The sequence below is a fragment of the Lichenostomus cassidix genome, chromosome 5 (genome assembly GCF_008360975.1).
Source record: "Lichenostomus cassidix isolate B80296 chromosome 5, HeHo_3.0, whole genome shotgun sequence".
NCBI lineage: Eukaryota > Metazoa > Chordata > Aves > Passeriformes > Meliphagidae > Lichenostomus > Lichenostomus cassidix.
This window is the reverse complement of record NC_139486.1, coordinates 31898852-31923110: the sequence shown is the minus strand read 5'-3', so window position 1 is coordinate 31923110 and position 24259 is coordinate 31898852. Positions and strand designations below refer to the sequence as shown.

General features: G+C 42.0%; 1 protein-coding gene across 1 annotated transcript; it reads right to left on the bottom strand.

The window, feature by feature from the left end:
* Positions 1-1284: 1284 nt before the first annotated feature.
* THBS1 (thrombospondin 1) lies at positions 1285-16934 on the bottom strand. Its single transcript, XM_085062075.1, has 22 exons — positions 16787-16934; positions 16530-16624; positions 15211-15788; positions 14655-14730; positions 14213-14409; positions 13922-14047; positions 12303-12396; positions 11778-11951; positions 11235-11411; positions 10749-10922; positions 10447-10574; positions 10180-10332; positions 9492-9710; positions 8804-8911; positions 8259-8418; positions 7751-7869; positions 6143-6377; positions 5515-5742; positions 5044-5315; positions 4513-4610; positions 4264-4403; positions 1285-3638 (listed from the first exon to the last, which is right to left on the bottom strand). The coding sequence occupies exons 2-22, from the start codon at positions 16597-16599 to the stop codon at positions 3631-3633; spliced, it is 3534 nt and encodes a 1177-aa protein (XP_084918201.1). The 5' UTR covers positions 16600-16624; positions 16787-16934; the 3' UTR covers positions 1285-3630.
* Positions 16935-24259: the final 7325 nt, after the last annotated feature.

Genomic DNA, 24259 nt, shown 5'->3' with positions numbered 1-24259 from the left:
CTTCTTGTGTCCTACTGTATTCACACCCCCAAGCAAAAAGTGACTGGTCTTACTTAAGCTATGGGTTAATATAAAGCATATGGCTTGCCTTTTTTATTCTGATGACAAGCTATATAAATGCATGCAATAAATTAGCATGAAAGTGTGGCATGGCTCAGACAGGATCATTGGAATGGGCTGCCAAGGCTGTCTTCCCCACAGCAGCAGTTCTCTGTTTCGCACTTTTGGTTAGACCTACATAGATCCATATATAGATATGTTCAGATACAGATACATATTGAGACAACTGGTTGGCTTTAAGATATCTCCTGCATCTTCCTGCAAGTACAATGAAGAGATTTCTCCAGACTGGAACTGTCTTTGTTTCTTGTAGTTCTCAGTCTTCTTGGAGTCCTTGGGAGGCCAAAAGAGAGTTAGAGACCAGAACTGCAGGACATGTGGCCCAGACAAGATCAGATGGATTACAGGGACAGTGCACTCCCACTACCCTCCCTCATTCCAAAGAAGCCAAGCAGACAATCCTGTTACTGGTGAGGGCAGAAATCCTGCAGCTCCTCATATTGTGGAAGCGCCAGGCCAGGAGGTCTTTCTTTGCTTGTTCTCAGTGGAAAATATATTGGACTCAAAAGTGTTGTGACATAGAACAAGACTCCTCATCCTTGGGAAAAGGAGATATAAAGATTAATTTTCTACACCTGCAGGACCCCCTAACTACACTTCTCATGTGTGTACCTAGCACTCTCATTACAGCACCTGCCTTTGCTCAGGGGTGCACAAGATAAGCTGCTCCTGCAGGTAAAGATCGAGGAACCAGTCTTAACTGTTCTTAGTTTTAGCAGCACGTGCTGGAAGTTGAGTGAGTGCCCTGCCATCAGCTCTTTGATCACACTAGCAGTTTCAGTCTCGAGAGTCTAGTTCATCTGCCCGGGCACATAGCAGATGTGCTGCCTCTTTTCATGGGAAAGGGGCTAGGCGTGGCTGGGGGTGAGTGAAACCTCCCCAAAACTGTTTTGGCTTGTGGCTGCATCAAGGGCAGCATGGCTTAGAAGTCTTCAAGTGAAGCCTTCAGATTCAAACGTGCCAGCTGCCCCTGCTGTGTAACTGCAGCAATACCTTCAGGTGCACCAGCAGTTACATGTAGTGTACCAGCTCAGGTGCACCCTCTCAGCATGGCTGTAAAGAGTGCAGAGAAAATCTTGCACTGAAGCCAAATTTGACACAAATAACACATCAGTGATTCAGAGATGTAGTACAAGACATTAATAAAATCAGAGCACAAAGGTAGAAATATAAATGTCCTTGGTGTTTTATTGTTGTTTGTATGTAAGAAGCTTTATTGTACAACTTACACAACTTTAAAATGGAAAAATGGTTAAAAATGTTTACAAAAAAAAAGCATGTTCTTAGAAAATTATGCTAGCAAAAAACATCGGGAGGAGGGAAGCAAAAAAATCTTCAGTGTGCAAACTTTTTATAAAAATAGAAATACTAACTCTACAGGTAGCATTTCATGATAAATTATTTAAATAGCCTATCTACACAATTATGTGATTAACTATTACAATGGCAATGAGAAAAATAATTTATAAAAATACAAGCAATGGTATACAAGATGACAGGAAAAAATATAATACAACATTATAAATTGTATTTGACGTTTTTTTCCAATGCCATTTCCTTACTGGGAATACATTTTCTGCAAAGAAATTTTGACTATGTACAGCATTAACTTTTTAGTACTACAGTAGCTTTAAAGTTTGTTAGACATTTGAACTCTGCTTACTCCAAAGGTTTTTCTCAGTCACACAACAATGAGGTAATATTTGTACGTAAAACTTTCACCATGTTAATTTCTTTTCATTTTTTGAAAAGACAAGGAAATATTATAGGTATAAGGATGCTGCCCCTTCTGTTGGGGAAAACAGTCTTTTAATGTGCATCAAGGCCTCTCCCTCTTTTGCAAGGAGCTCCTGAAGTTGTCTAGTCTGTGAAGAATTCCTTCTTTCATAGCTGCACATCACTACAACACTTAGCATGCAGTGGCCCAAAGAGGTGGCTAAAAGGTTATTGAGGGCCATCCTTGTGCCTCTCGCTGCAATCTCCTCAGGGCAGCTATCCTGGCTTTGGGTTAGGCCCACTGACCAGTAGTAAAGCATCACAGACATTACCCAGCACTAACTAACACTAAGATGGTAAATGGCATTCCCTCACCTCTAGTGCTAGGGATGGGACAGAAACTGCTACCATCTAAAGGGACTTTCATTTTAGCACTGCAGAACAGTTGCCTGCCAGGCTACCAACTGACTTGCACAAAGAAAGGAAAAGCCAGCATTGAGCTCAGACTGAGAAAAACAAACATCCCATTGCCCACACCCTCACTTTTCCTTGCCCCTCAAAGTCTTTATGGGAAATTTGCTCTTTGTAACAAATACATCACCACTATCTGCTCCAGACAAGATTTTTTTTCTCAACTAAACCCTCACTTGTTTCAGTATAGAACAGAGATAATAAATAATCTGTATTTACAATCTTACAGTCATGAAGACTTGTAACAATGATTAGGTGGATAGTCTTGACGCATTTCTTATTGTTTTAATCAATAATCCCTCAGTCATTATAACACCAAGAATAGGCAAAAATAAATATTTTACAATTTATCTACAGGCCCCTTTTCCTCCCCTCTAAAGAAGCGAGGGGTTTAAAACATCTATGGCATGTAGAAAAGGAATGTCTTCATAACATTATTTTTGTGCCTCTTTAACCATAAAAAGTGAAGCATGTGCTGGTTTCCTGAAGGACAGCACAGTGCTAGTTGAGATGGTGGTGCTTTCTGGCACCGTATCTGAAAGAACACATTTGAAGGTAAGCAAGACCTGCATGTAATCAGGAAAAAACAGAATCTAATAATAAATCCCAGTTCTCCCAAAGCTGGTGTGATCCAGTGTACCAGTTTGTATCCTCTTTCCCCACTCCCATGACAGAAATCAATTTTAGGATATCTGTTTTGTCCTGTGTAGTACAGCAGCTGATCTAGCTCACCACAAATAGAGTAAGGCTATGTTTTCATCTGAAAGGTATGACATAGAAAACAGTAATTTCTCCAGGTTAAATGGATGTAAACCAAAATAGAACAGCCCTCTTTAAAAAGTTTCTCTACTCCATAAAGAAAAAAGAAAGACCTAGAGTTCCCCCTCCCACCCAAACCCCCTTTTCCCCACACAATGAAAGGTCTTCAGTTTAAGTAGTCCACAGCACATCCAAAGATGTTCTTTTTACAAAATGCTACTCCATGGGACCTCCAGTTAGAGAGGCAGTGACACTGCACTGTGATAAACAGCAAACAAATATCTTTCCTACTGAAAGAAGTGCGCTTGTTCAGTGATGACGATTCTCATTTGCAAGACACATTTGTTTCCTTCCACTTCAGCAGAGGTCAGATACCAAGTATGTTCTCACTTTCATTCTCTCAAAAGCATTCTCTTGAGGCAGGTCATGTGTTTCGAGTCCACATTTATGCAGAAAGAAGAAAGGAAGGAATAATATAATGGTCCCAGGATTCGTAAGGCTAAATGTTTCAAAAGGTGCAATTACCAGCATTTTAAATAGTCTCTGAATCCAACAACCTTGTGATTATGAATCTGTAAAAAAAAGAAGATATATTTAAATATTTCTGTGTACTATGCGTGATTATGTCCAAGTCATTTATGCCTAGAGACATTCATAAAGAAAATTGAAAGTGGTTAGGTACTTCCTTGAGTTAACTTCAGAATCTAATTTTTGTAACCATTACATAATGAAGTCACAATTTCAGAAGACCACGAAAGCTCGTACTAGTTGTATGTACCTAGCTCCACTGAACTTCAAGACTGCAATATATGGACAACCTTCTACTTTGCTTACTTTAAAGCCAATCAGTGTTTTGCTTGTCAAAGTCAATATTTTGCATTTCTACCTTAGATTTTGTCAGATGTGTTCATTATAGTCAGCACTTTAAAGGAGATTCAAAATATATTTCATTTCTGGAACTCAGCATGGATTTCTGATACTTTGAAATAACACAATAGAAATATATTAGATTTTATATATTTAAATTTTAAACAGTGAAGAGTTTATCAAGAAGGTGTCCTGTTTCTGTCTGCAGAACTTGTTTAAGACTGAACCATGAAAAATCACAGTTGAACATTCCCTCTTGGATCTTTTGTCTTGAGCTTTCTTGAACCAATTCACCTATATAGGATCTTGTAAATGCAATGTCATCCTTACCTCTGCATTCATATTTAAGGTCTGAGAAGAACACCATTTCTTGAGAGAAGACAAATAATCCTAGCCGACCACCAGCATAGGTTTTATCGTAGATTGGTCCTGAGTCTGCCATGATTTTCTTCCCTTCATACATTACAACCCTACAAGGAGACAACAGCTCAGCCATCTTTGACAAGGTCCTGTGAGGTTCATCTTCACAGACATCCACTTTCCCTGTGATATTTGCTTCAGATAAAGGATGATGCTCACCTGATGTAGCCGGTCTTTGGTCTATGGCTAAGTCGCCATCTGTATGCAGTGAAGTCTTTCCAGCCTATGTGACGAGGATCATGCCACAAAGTTCTCACCTATGAAAGAATATTTTTTTATTAACCAAAGGCCAGAGATAACATGGCAGTTATTTCGACACGAAGGTGCCTTACTATTAAAGGCTTCAAGTAAGTCATTAGGCTCTGTAATAGGATCTTTTGAAATCAACTGCACTTAAATTTACTTCTTTTAAATACACAATTCCAGAAATGATTGATTCACTGGTGCTGGAAAGCCTGTCTGCAGCAAGCAATCCTGTTAATTGTATACAATATTTTGCATGATAAGGAAAAATTACAAAGTTATTGGTCTTTGCCAAGAAGCCTACACGATCAGCCTGTGCAGGCCGCCTCTCAGTGTCTAACTTGATGGAAGAACAGCCTGCATTATGCAGAAGAGCATGTTATTACATTGGAGTACTTATGTTACCACGTTAAGAGTACTTTAGCACATAGTAAGTGCCACTCTTACCTGGCCAGGAGTGTTTCCTGTGTGCCACAGAGCATTACGAAGGTGTTCTCCTGGACCAGTGGTGGAATTCACAACTTTGATGGAGAGACCTGAATAGCCTTGAGCTTTGGTGGGTGTGGAGTCCCAGTAAGACTGGGTGATCTGCTTCCACATGACAACATAGAAACGACTGCTAGATTGGTAGCCAAATACAAAGCCAGCATAATCATCATCCCTTTCTGTATTGATAAAGAAGGTACCACTGAAGTCCACAGCATTGAATTCATCAAAACCTATGGGAACATTAAAGGATAAAGTTTTAGGTGATACTTTTTTGCAATTTTTAAACAACGCCTTAATAGTTTCTCCGGTTCTCTTCCTCTTCCCCCCACCCCCAATTAAAAAAAACAACCAAAACTGCACCCTCTCCCCCCTCCAACAAAAAATTGAAACAATCCCAAACAACAGTGCCTGTTATATTTTTCCCCTTACCGACTGCAAGGCCAGGGTCACAGTTGACTGTCTGAACCAGTTCTTTACCCTGGTGACGAACAACCCAGTTTGGATCATTTTGTGATGTTCCTTTGGGATCCAGGGGAATCATCTGGAATTTTCGGAAATCAGTCTCACTAATTTCCACATTTTCAGGGCAGATATCATCAATGTCTGGCACACTGTCTTGGTCAAAGTCATCTTTGCAAGCATCTCCACGCCCATCACCTGTAGGATAAAAGTAATTTTACCATTATATCACCACAATTATTTGCTTCTGAGCCCTATAGCTTGGGAGTTGAAGTCTGAATTGCAGATCTCTGACTGCCCAGGTACCTGGCAGACACCTGACAGAAGCCACAACAGCTACTGTATAAATGCCCTTTCACTCCAGCCTGATAATCACTTATGAGTAAGTTGGCTAAGTGGTAATTTTAACATTCATCTTTACTCCTGAGAAGCACTATAGCAACACTCCCTTTTTTTCTGGTACAGACATTCTGTTTTTTCGTTACTCAGTTTTGTCCCACATTAAATAGGGTGAAAAAAATAGCATCAATATTGGAAGATATTGGAAGCTATATTGGAAGATAGCCAGTATCATAATAAAATTTTGAGACTATCTTACCATCAGAATCAGCTTGATCTGGGTTGGCAACCAATCTGCAGTTATCCTTGTCATCAGGGATACCATCATTGTCATCATCATGGTCACAGGCGTCACCTTTTCCATCCTTGTCATGGTCTGCTTGATTGGCATTGGGCACATAGGGGCAGTTATCAAGATTATTTTGATGGCCATCTTCATCTATGTCCTGGTTGTTGTCACACTGATCACCTATGAGATCAGAATCATTGTCTTCCTATCAGATGAGAAAAAAAAAAAACACAAACCATTTAAAAAAGCCACTTAAAGAAGGCTGAGATAGGAGTCTCAAAAATAGGAGCCTTAATATGTAGAATTAATTGGGGTTTTTGCTTGCTTTATCAAGATGGATATAGTGAGTGCATTAATACACACTGAAAACTGCCTGTGATTGTTCCCATGGTGGTCACAGACTGCATTAACTAACTAGTGTGCTTGCTGATCACGTATTTTAGCCAGTCATTGGCCTAATCAGCTTCTGAACTAAGAAAAACAATCTTGTCATCCCTGAGGCTGCCTCATGTTTGGCCAAGTAGTCTTATTAACACAGGTGGATGACCCTGGTGTAGACAGAAGGCATACCATACCATTGGAATAGCTACTAATTCTGGCATGTGAAATCTAATATCTTTACTTCTGGAACCTAATTAGGATAGTGTTTGGAAAGCCATTAGAGTCTTATATTAAGATTTCAAAGTCATAAGAGAAAAGACCTTCCTGAAAGGAGCTGCCTGAAAGGAGCTTCAGGTGATTCCCTCCCACAGGTGGGGAAGTAGTAAAGCAAGTGACAATGACTAAGAAATTTTATATTATCTGTGTAAATCCTTCAAGTAACACTGCTTTTAGGCTACTTTGCCACACTACATTACATTCCACTGATTTGTAACAGCTTTTCTAACCCTTCAAACATTCCAATTATGTCCCCGAAGCTATTAAACTCACAGTCTTTTAACTGACAGGATGGCCTGTCAGTTAAGGCCATCCTTATTGTTGTTAAGTCATAAGTTATTATCTACTTCTGCCTTCATTTTTTGAATCAGGAAGTTGTCTGAGAGTCTGGATCTCCCTGGATTTTTATGAAGGTGAATTTTAAAAGTGTCAGAATGTGACATTTTCTTAGGGAAAAGCAACTTGTGCCACCTTCAACTTCCTGATAGAAAAGTTACCTTCTGAAATGCAGTTGACTTCAAGCTTAGGAACAAAGTTTAAAGAACAACTTTGTGTCTAAGTAAACACAGCACTACAGGCTATGAAGAGGGTAGTTCCACCACCCACATTTTACACAGTGCTCCCAAAGTATATCATATTCTCTGTGTGAGGATCACAACTGGCAAACCTAAGAAATTTAGGAGACAAGTGCACACAGTAGTCTCACAGATCTTCACTAAAGCCACTTTTCAGAAAACACCTACCAGCTGTTCAGACTCTGAGGGCATGTTATTTGATAAAGGCACCATTTGGGAAAGTAGCTAGAATGATTTGTGATAAGTCAAATTTCAATTGTAACTTGTTCAAATATTTTCTACAGCACACAACATACTATATTTTTAATCACACCAATCTTCTACTTACATAATTCAAATCCCTTACCTGGTCAGGGTTGTGCTCCAGAGGACAGTTATCACACTGGTCTCCAACACCATCCAAGTCTGTATCCCTCTGGTCTACATTGTAGACATATTGGCAGTTGTCCCTTTCATTAAGCACCCCTGCAAAAGTTCATGACTGAAAGTCAGACATCTAAATGCTGCAAAGGACTGTATAAAACCACCACACACTTCTTGATACATTTTTAAAGCATTTTGAGCAGCATTTGAAAGCTTTGAAACATGACTCATCACTAGCTCTGCCACACACTTCTACTACTGCCTTGTGAGAGTGGAGCTGGAATTGAACTGTGCCCAAATGTATATATTCCAAAGTGAATTTCCATTTCCCCTAACTGTTCCTTCAGTAGCCTTCACACCCTGAAGCCACCACTAGAGAACTTGTATATGTTCAGGGATGAAATTTTGGTAGGAAATCAGAATTACATTGCGTTCATTTGATTCCTGGCTGATTAGAAAACCATCTAAAGGAGTGATTAGAGGCCACCTACCATCTCCATCAATATCTATTGCACATGCATCTCCTTCTCCATTGTTGTCAGTATCAGTTTGATCAGGGTTGTGATTGTAGGGACAGTTGTCACAGCGGTCACCAACATCATCCCTGTCGTAGTCATACTGCTGTGGGTTGTAGATGAATGGACAGTTGTCCTGCAAAAGTGAGAAAAGTCAAGATTTAAAAAGTGTCAAATTCAAGCTTTAACCAGATTCTGCTTATGCTTGTACTGCTATATGAAATAAAAAATGAAAGGTGGGGAAACAGTTAAAACTCAGATGCTACTATCTCAAAACACCCTATTGCTTGCATGAGTGTATGAATGGCTGAATGAAAATGGAAAATTCACTTCCGAAGCTCAAACAGCTGCAGAAAGTTTGTCTGCATAGTTATGCATATCTAAGGTTTCTAGGACAGCTGTCAGTGCCAGCAATTTCCTATGGTCCTCTCTTAAGATTAAGGTTAGAAGCTAGACCCCAGCTTTAGGAAATAGAATGGGAAAGCCACATACTCAAAGGTTGTTCTTTTCTATTTTCTTACCCGGTCATCAGGAATGCCATCATCATCATCATCACTGTCACAGGCATCACCAATCCCATCCTTATCATAGTCTTCCTGCCCTGAGTTAGGCAGATTAGGGCAGTTATCCTAGAAAGATAGAAGTACATAGATGTGTTCACTCCTGGTATGATTACAATATGGATTTGAGCAGGTAAAATCTAATCACTATGCAAAATTGTAACACCTCAATCAGGTTAGGAGTTACTTTACTGTAATTCTCTCCATTTAGCTAGTCATTACAGTGACAACTCTTAGAAAGCCAAAGTGAAATACTTTCTAAAATAAAGATTGGGCTGCTTTTGAGAAGCCTACCCTGCTTTTCTTCCCCTGGAGATTGCTATCTCTCAGAGCAAAGCTGATACAGGTATGGCCTAAACTAGAATCCTCCTAGAACAACAATCTTCCTTAAGAACAATCAGGCTTCATTTTTTTCCCGTATCACATAAAAATATAAGGCAATACAGCATCAGCAAGAGCCTCCTAGCAATGCCTTGACAATGGTATTGCTACACCTCCTCTATCCCTAGAAGGTTATTTGCAGAAAGAATAGTTTAATAACTCTAACTAGACAGAAACTTGCTTAATAAACCAATCCTAAGAGATTTTGTATATTTCTTAAATAAGTTAGGCTGTTATAATGGTAGATGTTAAAAGAGGATAAACTTACTTTTTTACAGTGGTAAGTGGCATTGGCAACACAAACCAGGTTCTCATTTGGCCATCCATCCAAGTCAGTATCTTCTCCACAGATTATGCCATTGCCAGCATAGCCTGGTTTACATTCACACCGATACATGGGGTCACTGAAGTGGCCAAGGTAATTACATTTGGCATTCTTGTTGCAGTCATGTGTTCCATCTGTGCATGGATTACGTGGCTTGCAGACCTAGAAGACCACATGGAAATTAAACCCACTGAAAACATCTTTTTATCCGTCACTTTTCCCCCAGAAATTCAAATAAATCCTTATCAATCAGAAAAAAAAAAGCTTCATACATTACATTCTTCCAGTCCTCAGAGACTCCAATACCAGTCTTAGCCCTTATTATTTTTCTTGTTCAAACCTTATGTACTATCTATCTCTGAGGCACATTCTGTTGTATCATTAGTGAATACTGATTTAGTCCTAAATTATGTGTAACATCTGAACCCTCCATGGCTAAGGAGGACAATAATATTTAAGACTCATTTTGATCTCCAAAAGAGACTTTAATGCTGTTTCTGTTCTGAATCACAGAAGATGGTGTTTTATTAAATGCTCTGATTCCTTCTTGCCTAAAATACATGGGTATTTTCTGTTTTTTAGAACCTTTGTGAGATTTCATAACCCAGAACAATTCTCAAATGGACAATACCTGTTTGTTAGCCATGGCATCCTCAACACTGCGGCCAAATGGCTGTGTTCCAGTGTAACGTGGTGGACAAGGCAGACAGTTGTAGCCAGGTTCAGTATTCTCACACCTGTGCACTCCGTTGAAGACAAAGCAGGCATCAGGAACCTCTTTGCACTTTATGAGTTTGAGACAGAAGAGAACAACAACAAGCATTATAAAACAGTGATGCTATTCTCCGTTCCCATTTTCTTCCATTCCTTTTCAAGGAGCAAACTACAGTCTTCTTACCTCATCAATATCTTGGCAGTGAATGCCATCACCATGGTAGCCAGCAGGACAGGCACCACACTTCCAGGAACCATCAGGGGAGCTGGTACACACGGCCCCCGCAAAGCAGGGATTAGACAGACACCCATCTGTCAAACAAATGAGAAAGTGTTACGATAAAGGATGCTTACCATGCTGCTACAGTACTGTATTTGGCTGACATCCTGGTTTAAAATTCTAACACTTAAGGTTTACAGATTTTACATCAGTATTTTCAGGATTTCCAAGAACCTTCAGATGTTTATGGGAAAATGGATACTCACCAATTGGGCAGTCCTGTTTGTTGCAGACCTGAGTCCCTCTAGCTTCACCTACACAAGTCTTCCCACCATACTGAGGTTCGGGATTATTGCAGAGACGGCTACGCTTCTGAAGTCCTCCTCCACATGTCACAGTGCAAGCATCCCATGGAGACCACGGTCCCCAGTTGCCATTAACTAAAGGGAGAAGTCAGAAGACATGTATAGCTTTCAATTCAGTGCTATAACTAGTTTCTACCTGACTAAGGACTATTATATTTGTAGTGAGAGAACCTCAGACATTTTTCTAACATAAATGACAGAATTAATGGACTCCATGGAAGAGGCATAAAAATAGTTTAGTGACATCTGAAACCAACCTGTGAGGTTTTATGTAGCCCACCTCTAAGTTTAAAGAGAGAAGAAACTAGAACAAGCTTATTTAGTAACTACTCAGGATGTTCACTTTTTAAGCTACCAATTACTAGTGAACCACCAGGATACACTTACTTGGGCAAGGATCTTTCTGGCAGGCTTTGTTTTCTCTTGCTTCACCCTCACAAGGCTTGCCATTCAGCTGTGGTACTGGAGAGTTGCAGAGACGAATTCTAGTGATGATGCCCGTGCCACAAGTGACAGAACATGATGACCATGGTGACCAGTGACTCCATCCACCATCCTGTTTAACTACAAGAAAGATTTCTGTTATACATAGTTTCTGAAGACTTCAGCTGTACAGCATCTAGGACACAGCCACTGTACCAAAGACACCATGTGTAATGGATAGCCTCCTCACTGTCACAGATCAAGTCCTGCAACTAGAGAAATTTCACACCTAAACTGACATGAATTTTGTCCTGGGAGCAGTGCCCAAACATGCCTGTTTACTGCATTAACTATCAGCTCCCCTCTACCCGTTTAATCCAAGTCCTTAAAGCTAGAAGCCAATGATCCATGCCAGTGATAGAGCTACATGGTAATCTTTGCTGTTAACATTCAGCCAATAAAAGCAGCCTCTGTTTTACTACCAGCATGAGTAGAGGAAGTACTTACATCTCTTATCACACTCCTGAAGGTGGCAAGTCCGAGTCTGTACAGAGGAACCTTCGCAGCGGTTATTGAGACTGTCACAGGAACGCCCTCTCTGCTGAATCCCATTACCACAGGTCACAGAACACGAGGTCCATTCCGACCAAGGGGACCATCCATCATCTGCATAGTCGCTAGCTGCAGAGGGATACAGCTCTGAATAAGACTCCAGGCACATGTTTTTCCATATCTTTTCTCCCACCCCTCTCTCCACAAAAAAGGACACAACTGTCCCCAAAAGACACGTGCATCTTCCTTTCTTGTATAAGATAAAGGCCATGAACTCAGATGTTTCAGTATATTGCATATTGTAGAAAATATATGAACATGCATCATGGAAGTGATTAGACTCAAAGAAGCATTAGATCAACCTTATTTCAGTAGGGCAAGGTTACCCTTGGATATCAAGTTCTGGTACACTGCAGAGCAGCATGTGTCTAGTTAGATGAGGCCAACTGCTACACAAGTGTGAAAGTATTAAGTACTTACGCCAGCACCGAGGGCAGCACTCCCCATCAGGCACAGTGGCATTGGAACAAGGCATGAGAGGACAGGACACTTTCCGGCATATAGTGGCAGAGTTCTATAAAGAGTTGTAAGAACTACAGTTGGCAAGTGCAATATAAACAATGCCTGGAGTCTGGGTACATAATGGAGACTTTTCTGCAGAACTCTAACACTCAATTGCATATCTAAAGCAGAGACCGTTTTATTTAGAGCTAATACAACCCAAGGGGTATTCCCAAGAATTTTCAGTCAAACTTCATCTAATTTCCATTCTCACCCATTAGTTTTTAGTCAAGACTTAGTTTTTAGTCAGTATTTTTGTTTTGCAGAAGTTTATCAAGAGTAGCTAGCAGATGCTGTCTAGAGTAAATTACTATTATGTGGTACCCAAAGTATACGGTCAGATTTCAAACAAATGAAACAAGAATGAGAAGCCAACTTTCTTCTCAGTTAATATGGATTTAAGATGATTATATGGTAAAGACAAAATGAGCTTAGTGGACTCTGCTCAAGAGCCATGAAATCTGTACCTCATACTTAGAGGTTTTTGATCTGTAAGCCAAACAGGCAGGGTAAGAACACCCATCTCCAATCTCAATGAGAGCTAAAGGGCAGTCTGTAGTTTTGCTTCTTGAAGGTAGCAGCTTGGTCAGAAGAATGCTCTCATGATTACTATTTTAATCTTCCTATGCAAATTACTAGATTAAGGCAATTACAGTGAACATTGAATAAGAAGGTTGGTAGGAACAAGGCAAATGTAGAAGACACAGTATCATTTGCTGAGTACAAGACAAAAGATGTAGAAAGCTAAAGAAGCAGACACAGAATGTGAGATGCCTTGTATTGCACATACACAAATACTCAGCTTTTAGTTTCTAAAGAGTGACAGGCTAGTTAACCCACTCTTTGGTGGACTGGCACCCCAAAAAGCTTTTGCCAAGGTATACTTAAATGGAACAAGCAAATAGCTTAAAGAAAGCCTGAAACTGTATATTTTGTGTATATTTATAACATTCAGCAGAAGTGAAACACAAAGCATAAGTATCTTGCCAGGAGATCTTGGATTTCAACAACTAAACTGAAATCCAAGAGGGATTGTTGTTCCACATAATCTGTAACAGCTAATAGAACACAGCTAGAAGCATTTTCTAGATAAAGAACATAAGTTTAAGTGCCTTTACAGAGTACTAGAATGTCTTTTCCTACTAAGTCAGGAGGTTCAGTGAGGACAGAGGGTAGACCTGGTAAAGCTGATAGTACTATACAGGTGTTCTACTGATGCTGATTTTTACTTTACTGATGAACTTATGTAAAGAATGCAGGCATTGCCCAAATTAAGGCACTAAAAGTGTGTTAATAGCTATATCAGAGTGATGTTTCATATAATTTTATAAAATACTGCTGTTGAAACAATGTATGGAAACTGCCTTTATACCAGAGATCTAGTAGAATGAAATAAACAGATAATTCTATGGCTTCTCTAGCGTGCCCAGTTCTGTGTATGATTCACTCTTTCTAACAAACAATGCCATTTAGAAATATCTGTTAATTCCAACTTATGAGTTTATATTCAGGCGATTTGTGAATGTGAGGAATCTTACCTGGCAAGTACATTCAGTGCAGCTGTCAATAGTCCACTCCTCTTTATTTTTGTACAAGATTCCATTATGCATGCACGCTCCAGGAGTGATCTGGACTACTTTGGCAATGATTTCATTTTCTTCAGTCTTGGGGGTGAGAAGCAAAAGGAAGATATTTAGAATTTAATACGCTTTTTCACAAAAGTCAAAGTAAAATTGTTGCTGTTTACACAGGCTTTCAAAAGTCAGGTTTTAATTAATTCACTGAGTGCTAGTTAGTGAAAGATAATAATGAATTTAACCAGTACTCACAACTTTGCGAACTCTGTCTTGAAGTGTTGTCACCATGGACCGCAGCCCTTGCAGTTCCACAAACATATTTGTTAGTTCGTCACAGGAAAATCCACAGACTGCTTGGATGTCCTTGGTTTTATGACCAATGTAATTAGTGCGGATAGCCGGGCTGGAACCGTTGATGGGGTTGTCCAAAGTAATGATTGCACTAGTGGCTAAGAGAAAATACAGACATAAAGTAAATGCATTTTATACCACATGCATTTATCATTCCAGGCTAACACCTGCTAAACAGCTGCCACCAGATTCATTAGGTGCCTGCAGAAATATAATCTTATTTCTTATGCAACGTGGATTTGCATGTCAGCATACTTCTGAGTTCTGTTTCAACTTGTCTTTCTAACATAATGAGAAAGCTTATTTTTAATAGGTCATTGGATTCAGAAGATTGTAAACTTACAGCTGGAGCAGCCTTTATTCCGCAGGATAGTTTCCAGAGTCGTTCCAAACACAAACCGCACATTCTGCAGCAGACCCTGTGGACAGAGGAAGAATTACAGCTATTTGCAGCAACTGCAAGGGAAGGAAGTACCACTTGCATGGAGAGACCAAAGGTCATGTAAGATCTTACAGAGTAACTTCATGACAGACAGACTTTAAAGTGAAACACATTGATCTATTATCCTTAATGAAAAGAAGCCCTGCTTCCTAACAGTCTTATCCTTGAGCATAAGGACTTGGCAGCTCTCCAGGCAGGAAGGAAAAAACCCGTGGATTTCTGAACTTCATATAAGAAGATGAGCAATGAAGCTGCAAGTATCTGTCTGGAAGGTTTAGTGCCTTATTGTAGCAGAAAATTCCATTCCTGCAAATCTAATGCTTCACCCTTCAAACTCCATTACTAAAGTTTAGTATATTTAGAGGTCTTTGTAGCTATTTAGGCTCACTGAGTAGCTAATGCACATTCAAAACATATGACTGAAAATGCTAGGCAAAAACATAAGTGAAAGTCTTACCTGGAAATTGTCATTAACTCCCCCTTTGGCAATACGGAGCTTGGCACTGCTGGCCAAGTCCCTAGTGAAGATGTTCTGGATGGGGATGTCCAGTTCAGCGTTCTCCATTTTCTCACAACCCACATAGAGCTGAGCCCGGTCCTCCTGCACAAACAGGGTGATATTCTTCCAATGTCCTGTAGCTAGCAAGACATCCTCTACTGACACTAACTGCTGCTTGCCATTAACAGAAAGGCTCAGGTCCAGGGAGCCTGCCTTGCCATTTGACACTAGACTGAACACATGACCAGAGCCATCTTTCTCTTCCACGGACAGCAGCGTGCCTCTGCTTTTCTTGGCTTGCCGGAGAGTGGCCAGGAGGATGAAGCCCTTCTCAGCATGGATGGCATCTAATAAGTCTTGGAACTTTGAGTCAGGGACAGCAGGGATGCGACTGGCATCTTCAATGCGGTAAGCAGGGCTGGAGGATTCTGGTCCCTTCACCAGGTACACCCCGGGGGCCCGGCGCCCGGCTCCCTTACGCATGAAGCCAATGAGTTCAAAGAGATCGAAGACACTGTTATCATCATTCCTGGACTCTGCAGAGAGAGATCAGGGCAAGCATCATGAGAAAGGGACAAGAAGAGGTTGAATAGGTGCATATCTCCCAGGATTGCTTAACAGTTTGGCTCCTGGTGCACTTCGTGCAAGGCACAGCACCTCACATCAGAGCACAGACAGTAGCCCCGATGGTGCAGCAGTCCCACCAGGAGCTGCTGTGCAGCACTACATGTGCATTCTTGTACAGGAGCCAGTCAGCACAGGAGTGCCAGGTACCCGCTGACTGATACACAAAGGTAGCAGCCATTCTGGCACCTCATTACACTCTAGCAGCGGAGAAAGAGACAGCAAAGCCCAGACTGCAATATTCCTATGCTAGGACATGGCAAAGTGAGCTTGCTTAATCCAGTTGAGTGACAGCAGCACAGTAGCAGCTTCCCTATGAGCACCATGACGGCAGCCTACTACTCCATTTCTTCTTCAGCCAGTTCCTACACGTTCTTCCTCTCCTCTGCTCGGTGCAGAGCTAGACAAGCTACACACTCACGTCCCGGAGACTCTGCATTCCTATATCTGAAGGTTACACAAATTCCACACCAGAGAAAAGTTTCCTGTTCCCAACTAGCTAATGCCCGGGTTCTAGCTTTTTTGTTCATTAGAAGCTTTGGACCTTTCTACCACCGAGCACAACTTCATCTGCCTACACAAGTACGCAGGTATTTCAAATTTGTCCCCCCCTTCTCTGACTGCCCCGGGAACCAGCACAGAGCTGTCCTTACCTGCAGTGCGCTTGGTCTCTGAGCCGCCGAGCACGAGGAGAAGGAGGCAGAGCGCAGTCGCTGGCCCCATGGCAAAGGTCTGTCTGTGAACCAGCCTGGGGACACACACGAGGAAGGTCACCGCGCTGCCGTCGCACCCAGGATCGGAGCCAGCGAGGCTCCGGCAGGCAGGGAGGCTGCGCAGGGGGACGGCGCAGGTGTCCCCGGCCGCCCTCGGACGGGACAGCGAGCGCGGCGGGAGCCGCTTCAGCACTTACCTGCGGGAAGAGAGATCCGGGCGGTCAGCGCCGGCCTCCGGGCACCGGCGACCAATACCCGCGGGCGGCCGCGACTGTCCCGGCGCGGGAGGGCGAGCAGCGGCACACTGCTGTGGCGGCGCTGCCGGGACACTGCGGGCGCCGACCGCCGCGCGCGCCTTTAAAGGCATGGCTTCGCATTCCTGGGCTCACGGCGGCCAATCGGCGGCGGCGGGGCAGGAAGCGGGAGGCGGGAGCCGGGTGGCTCCGGGGCCAGGGACAACTTTCCGCAGGGGCCGGGGGGCGGGGGCGGGCGCGCCCCGCGGGCCGGGGAGCGGGTGAACGCCGCGCCGCTGCCGCCCGGCCGCGCCGCGAGGGGGCGCTGGTCCCTCGGGGCCGCCCGGCTCCCGTCGCCTTCCCCGCCGGCAGCGGGAGCCGCGGCGAGCCCGCCGGGGCCTCTCGCTCCCCGAGCCGGCCGTGAACCCCGCCTGGCGCTCGCTCCCGCCTGTCCCGCCGCCCGCCCGGCGTCCCGGCCCTGCCCTCCGGCCCCGGGGCTCCCGGCTCTGCGCAGCGGCGCGGGGGGCTCTGGCGACGCGTTCCGTCTCCGGCACCTGGCGGGGCCCTGGGGGAGCGGTGCGCTAAGACGCCACTGGCTCCGGCTGTCCGGAGGCGCTGGTGAAAGCATCCTTCACTTAATTAACCCAATTCACTTAATTAGACCTTCTCTTCCTGCCCACTGGTTCCAATACACAGCACACGGGACACTGCGTTGACAAAAGGAATAACGTGAATTCTGGTTACTCTTCCTGCCCGGCCTTGGAAGAGCCGGGCCGTGTGGGGAACGAGGCGAGGGAGGACGGCAGCCTGGAGGAGCGGGGATCTGTCATCTCTTCCTTTCCGCTCTGCCATCTCTTCCTTTCTGCTCTGCCTCTCCTTGTCCCTGCAGAAAGGTGTGTGGGGATGACCCTCAAACAACTTGGCTATTAGGAATGAAATGGCTATCACTGTTCTGCAGCAGAGAATCTCCCATAGCAGCTTTGTTTAATGAACAAAATTACTAACACTACTTCAGCTAAGAATTTCCCACGTAAGATGAATTCCAGGTAAGAGGAAATCTTCTCAAGGTCAAAAGGCAGGTTCCCTACATCATGTCATACTCTGAATGACTAAAAGTGACTTGAGCGTGTGAAACAGCTTTGAAGTCATCGAATTCCAAAAATGGTTAATTCCTCTGCATTCCCTGGCCTTTGTATGCTTGGCATGTGCTCCTGTGGAAAGTGGAGTGTCAGTTAACGAGAAGGATCTAGTCAGGCAATTGTGTGTGTGGTGAGGAACAATCGGAGTGAGCAGTGACTGAGTTGGACTGAGGAGGAATTACTGCTCTATGGATTATTCCAGGAAATGCACTGGGAAATTCTTGACCTGAAGAATGAGATAGCTGCAGAATTGTGTATATTAGGGCAAAGCCAAAAATATTGTCTGTCGTTTTAACTTAGAACATGGAGTATACCACCTGAAGTAGGCCTTTTACTGAAATGATTCGTAGAAGAAAGCCCTCAAGTGTCTCAAGATAGAAAACTGAGAGAGAAATTATGGTGATGATGAGAGCCCTGTCTGTAAAAAAATCCCTAAAAAATCAGCAAGAGAGCAAGCAAGCAAGATACATGTACTGCTCTAAGCTGGACAGGTTTAACTGACAGGTAATTGTAATTTGTGGTCAGTCCACTAATCTCTTTGTATAACTGAGTTTCTCTGATGGAGTTTCTCATGGAAGCCAAAAGGACTGCTGCTCATGTGAGCTTGTGTCTTGGAGCCTGGAGAGTTATGATTAAGCTTTTCTTCATCTGGCAGTAAATCAAGTCAAGATTAGATTTGAAAGACTGTGAGAGAGCCTCACAAGTGTTCCTACATCAAGTGAGGAGATTTGAGTTGATAACCAGGAACCGTCACTTCAGAATGACAAGTAATGTCCAAAATTTATCTCTTATTTTATCCAAAGGCATGTGGGTGAATATGTAATCCTTTGCCAGAATACTCATACTTCATGGGTATTGTGAGAGTTTGTAAATTGTACTGTGTGAGTTTTTAAGTCGGACCTCTCTTTAAATTTTAAAGAATGCATTTAGAACATGAATTCAACTTCAAGCTGTCCAATTACACCAGAAGGACACCACAGTGATTGAGGTCAAAATCTGACCCATCATTTTAGCATATCCTCCACTTCCAGGTTCAAATTCTTACTATTGTGTGTAAACCTAGCTTCATTGACTTCTGTGGACCTGATACCAGAATTACACCCTTATAGCTGATGCCAGAATTCGCCACTTACCTCTGCTCTAGTAGGCAAGAGATGATTGACTTGTTGAAACTCTTAGTGGAATTTGAGCACTGTTGTGTTCTGGATGTATCCAAGGATGTGAGCTCTGTTGAAAATGGTACCCAGCTCTTGGGAGTGCATGGATGTTTTATGTGGTACTCTGTTGTTCACTCTTGTTATGAATCCTGGATTCACATACTTTTCCTTACTTTCTCTTGAGTTCAGAGTCCTTTTATATTTTCATTGGACAGTCATCACAGAATATATTTACAAATACAAAACTTCTTAGCATGGCTTACTTTGAGACTGTAAAAAAACTTGTAAAAAAGTAACAGATATACAGTGAGTATCTGGAAGAACACTGATGATAGTTTCACTTCTGTGAGTGTAAATGTGATCCCACTCCATTGTAGTCATTGACTCAGATCTAGTTAATATGTTAATGATCCCATCAGAATTCAAATAATTAATTCCTATTGCAGTTCCATTCCTTTAATTGGTGATACATGCAGAATTAATTTGGACTCTTGCAGTTATTGTACACAGAATAATTTTGCTTACTGCATAAAGCCTTGAGTGAAAAATAAGAGTTCTTTAAAAATTTCTATTGACTTGAACAAATACATTAATTTTCAGTGGGAGGGGCAGGATGAAAGTATTGTTAGAAGTATAGCTTCCAAGTTGCAGGTGTTGGAAACAAAAACTGAGTAAATGTACGGCTGGATGTTCAGCTTCTCTGCGCTCTGTAATAACTCATATTTAATGCTAATAGAGATTATTTTTCTCCCTTCTTGGAGTCAGTATTCCCAGCAGAAAGCTGAAGAGCATAGTGAGTGGGATATCATATATCACAGAGTGTTTAGCTTCTGTAAGTATAATCGTAAAGTTCAAGAAAGAGCAGCTTATCTGTTCATTGTTTGCTGGATAAGGAAGTGGTTGGACAGTCACATCCAGAGGGTATTGGTTAATGGCTCAGTGTCCTGTTGGACATCAGTCCCTCAGGGGTCTGTACTGGGACCAGTTCTATGTAATGTCTTTCTCAATTACGTGGATGAAGGGATCAGCAAGTTTGCAGATGACACCACGCTGAGCGGTGAAGCTGACACACCTGAAGGATGGAATACCATTCAGAGGGACCTGGACAAGCTCAGGAAAAAGTTTATGGAAATCTTATGAGATTTAACAAGGTCAAGTGCAAGGGGCTGTACCCAGGTCAGGCAGTCTGTGGTATCAATAAAGGCTGAATGAACAGATTGAGAGCAGCACTGAGAAGGACTTGGGGGTGCTGGTGGAGGAGAGGCTGGACATGACCCAGCCATGTGCACTCCCAGCCCAGAGAGCCAGTTGTGTCCTGAGCTGCATCCAGAGCAGCATGGGCAGCAGGGAGAGGGAGGGGATTCTGCCCCTCTGCTCTGCTCTGGTGAGATCCCACCTGCAGTGCTGCATCAGCTCTGGGGTCCCAGCACAGGAAGGCCATGGACCTGTTGGAGTGAATCCAGAGGAGGGCCATGAAGATGACCAGAGGGATGGAGCACCTCTCCTACAAGGAAAGACTGAGAGAATTGGGATTGTTCAGCCTGTGGGATGACTTTATTGGGCCTTCCACTACGTGAAGGGAGCCTACAAGAGAGGGTCTTTTTACAAGGGCATATAGGGGTGGGAAAAGGGATCATGCCTTCAAACTGAATGAGAATAGATTCAGAATAGATACTAGGATGAAATTCTTTATTCCATCTCTGGAAGGCCAGGCTGGATGGGGCTCTGAGCAACTTGGTCTATTGGAAGGTGTACCTGCCCATAACAGGGGGGGCAGGGGTAAAGCAATACCAGAGCATTTTGCCCGCCACACTTTCTCCTCTGAGTGGAATTCTGTCCCCTTGAAAGTGATGTGAGATGGTATTGAATGACATGAAGTCCTGGCCATGCCCCTTCCTGGCTGCTGTAAAAAATTAACTCTGTCCTGGCTGAAACTAAGACAGTGGCTAAAGTCAGATGAGAAGGATCTCACCATTTATGACTTTCTGTGGCATGTCCTCTGTTGGTGTTTATTGTCCTAACAGTTAGGAAGCTAATGGTTGGCTCCCAGGGGAGGTAAATACCTGTTGGAGGAGTGCAGATTTCAATGCAGGGCATAACCCTTAACCCTTCCCCTCTGGGGTGGAATCCAGGACATTGCTGTTTGGCAAATCTGTGTCATGTCTGTGAAAGAGTCATTCTACACAATTTGCAGTAAAAAAATATGTTGGTACAAGTGTTCTTGACAAGAACACCTTGCTTATTGGTGCTCTTTCTTTGCAGGCATATTCTGTGTGCTAATCACAGCTGTAATCTGTGTGCATGCACAAATCAGGTTGAGTACTTTTTGTCTTTGAAGTTCATCTATCAAAATTAGACCTTCTCCCGTACCAAAAAAGTGTGAGAAATTGCAGTGTCTTATTAACAGATAGCTAACTCATTGAACTGAGTCCTTACCCCTTAAAAAACAGAAATGTTTTAATTTCTTATAAATTGTAATGGGTGTGCAGCATATTTGTTTACTAAGAGTCAGATTTTGGGGTTTGCAAGATGTAATCCAGTTTGATGAGAAGAATATGCTTTAAAGGGATTAACAGTAGTGATAGATTTTTTTACAGGGTTGCATATAATTTTGTACCACTCTAATGTCAGTAGCATTTTTTTCACCAGAAAAAGTGAAGCCATTCAGTAATTTTTAAGCCTTTTTTCCTCTAGAAGGAAAAAGCATTTCTTTTTAAGAAATATTTAGAATTTGCAGCATGAAGCAAAAAAATACCCCCCAACTCTATTCCTGAAGCTAAAAACCTTTACTGTACTTCAGGGTTCAAGCTGGTTTCCTTTGTCTGTGAAGGAATAAAGAGGGAAAACCCTAGTATTCTCTATCAAAAGGCTTTTTCATGTACTTCCTTTGTCAGTAGCAGATCAAAAGTAACCTTAGATATAGGCATCTAGTCTGCCTCAGTGAAGTGTTTCTAGTCAGTGAATCATTAGAGCATGTATTCAAATTCAAGCACATGGTAGAGTTTCCTTGGTTTTGATTGGAATTCTTGTGGACATACTTGTGGACATGCATTTTCAGATGTTTTATTCAGCAGAGGTGACCATAAGTACGTGTTTGTACATTTATATACTGGGACCTTTGATCCTATGAAGTGAAAGAAAGTTGTTCATTTGCATCGTTAACAATCTGTGTCCCTGTGTGTTTTTGTGTGTTGTAAACAAGCAGCTGCAGAGTTTATAATCCTTGCAAGATAATCACGGATGAAGTGAAAAAGAGAGTTAACTTTATGTTCACCTATCAGAGCATCTCTCATCTCCATTAACTTCATATTACACAATCAGGCAGGGTTGATTATGCACAAGACAGAACATACACATTTTGCCACAACATGAAACCACACTTGAGAAAAATACTGTATCATGTACAAATCTTTACCCTGTTCTTTTCTTCTTTTAATTAGGCAGAAGCAATCAATTATTCGCAGATCTGATAGAACACTTTAAAATGCTATTAATTACTTAATATTGCATAATACCTTCCAATCATCAGGAAAAAAGGCATTGAAAGATCTGTGCAATACATAGCTGGGTGTTGCTGGCAGTCATGTGATAGAAAAAATGAATAACTTGTATATTAAAAAGGACTGTGCTGTCATTACACAATTTGAAAGATATGTGTTTAAAATAACTAAGAGAATTGATGAATAAACAGTAATGTACTCATGAGAGGGAAGATTAACTTAGTGCTAGGAAGTGATGTGCCTGGAGTTTCTTAAAGGCCAATTGCTTAAAATGGAGTGTCTAGAAGGGACTGAAATGTAAAATAAAAAGCTTGGTTTATACTTTCCAAGATCCTCTGTGTTATCAAAGTATGTGTAGCTGTCTGCTTTTTTTTTCCCCACTTGCACAAAAACTGTTAGCGCATCTGTATTACAATCTATCTGTTTTATGAACTTGGTCTAGAATTAACAAGAATAGACAAATGCTGAACTCTACCACTGAGCTGTAAAATAAAGAATAGTGGCATTTAGTAATTCCCTTATTCTGCACAAGTTTCTGCAGCAGTTTGATGCAGTAGCAGTTGCACAAGGTGTACATACAGAGCAACAGTAACCACTTTAGGAAGAACACAAACTGGAAGGGATTCCATTTCATGTTGAAGAAGGAGACTGAAAAACAAAATTACTTGGTATAGTTATTTTCAGGCTTTTATTACAAACATTGCCTTGGGGGCAGGGAAGTAAGATGTCTTGCCAAGAGATTATTTTGAGCAAATAAAATGATCTATGAAATTTATGACTAAGAATCCTTGACACACCCCAGCTGAAAATCCCAAGCAGTCTGCTACTTAAGGGAACTACAAGCCACAAAATGTATATACATGAGGTGAAAACTATAGAAAATATGGGTGCATTTCTTGCAATTTCATATTATGTCTAGCCTTTTCTTTATCTTAGAGGTCATAATAGTTGTGTTGAATCCTACAAAGCTTTCCCATTCATCTAGATTTTAGATGCATCATTTGCCCTGTTGACCTGCTTACACAAATAAGGACTAGTAGCATGAAAAACCTTCTTGATGATCATGTTATTACACAGCTTTATTAGAAGTTATCCTCATTTTTTCTGGGATACAGTTAATTTTCTTCCTATTAGTTGGTACAGTGCTGTGTTTTGGAATTAGGGTGAGAATAATGTTGATAATACATTGCTGTTTTAGTTGTTGCTAGGTAGTTTTTATACTGAGCCAAGGACTTTTCAGCTCCTCACTGCACTCCACCAGCAAGTAGTCTGGGGGTACAAGAAGCTGGAAAGGTATGCAGCCAGGACAGCTGGCACAAACTGGCCACAGGAATATTCCATACTATGTGGCATCGTGCTTAAAAGTAGAATTGAGGAGTTGGTATGGGAATAGTGGCCCACTGCTCGGGAACTGGGCATTGGTTGGTGAATGGTGAGCAATTACATTGGGCATCACTTGTATATATTAATTCTTTTAACAGTAATAACAAATATCAGTCTTGTTGTTATTATTTTCCCTTTCTTTTTCTGTCCTTTTTATCTTAACTCACAGATTTTACTTGTTTTTCTTCTGATTCTCTACCCCACCCCACTGGTGGGGGGAGTGAGTAAGTGGCTGTGTGGTGTTAAGGTGCCTGCTGG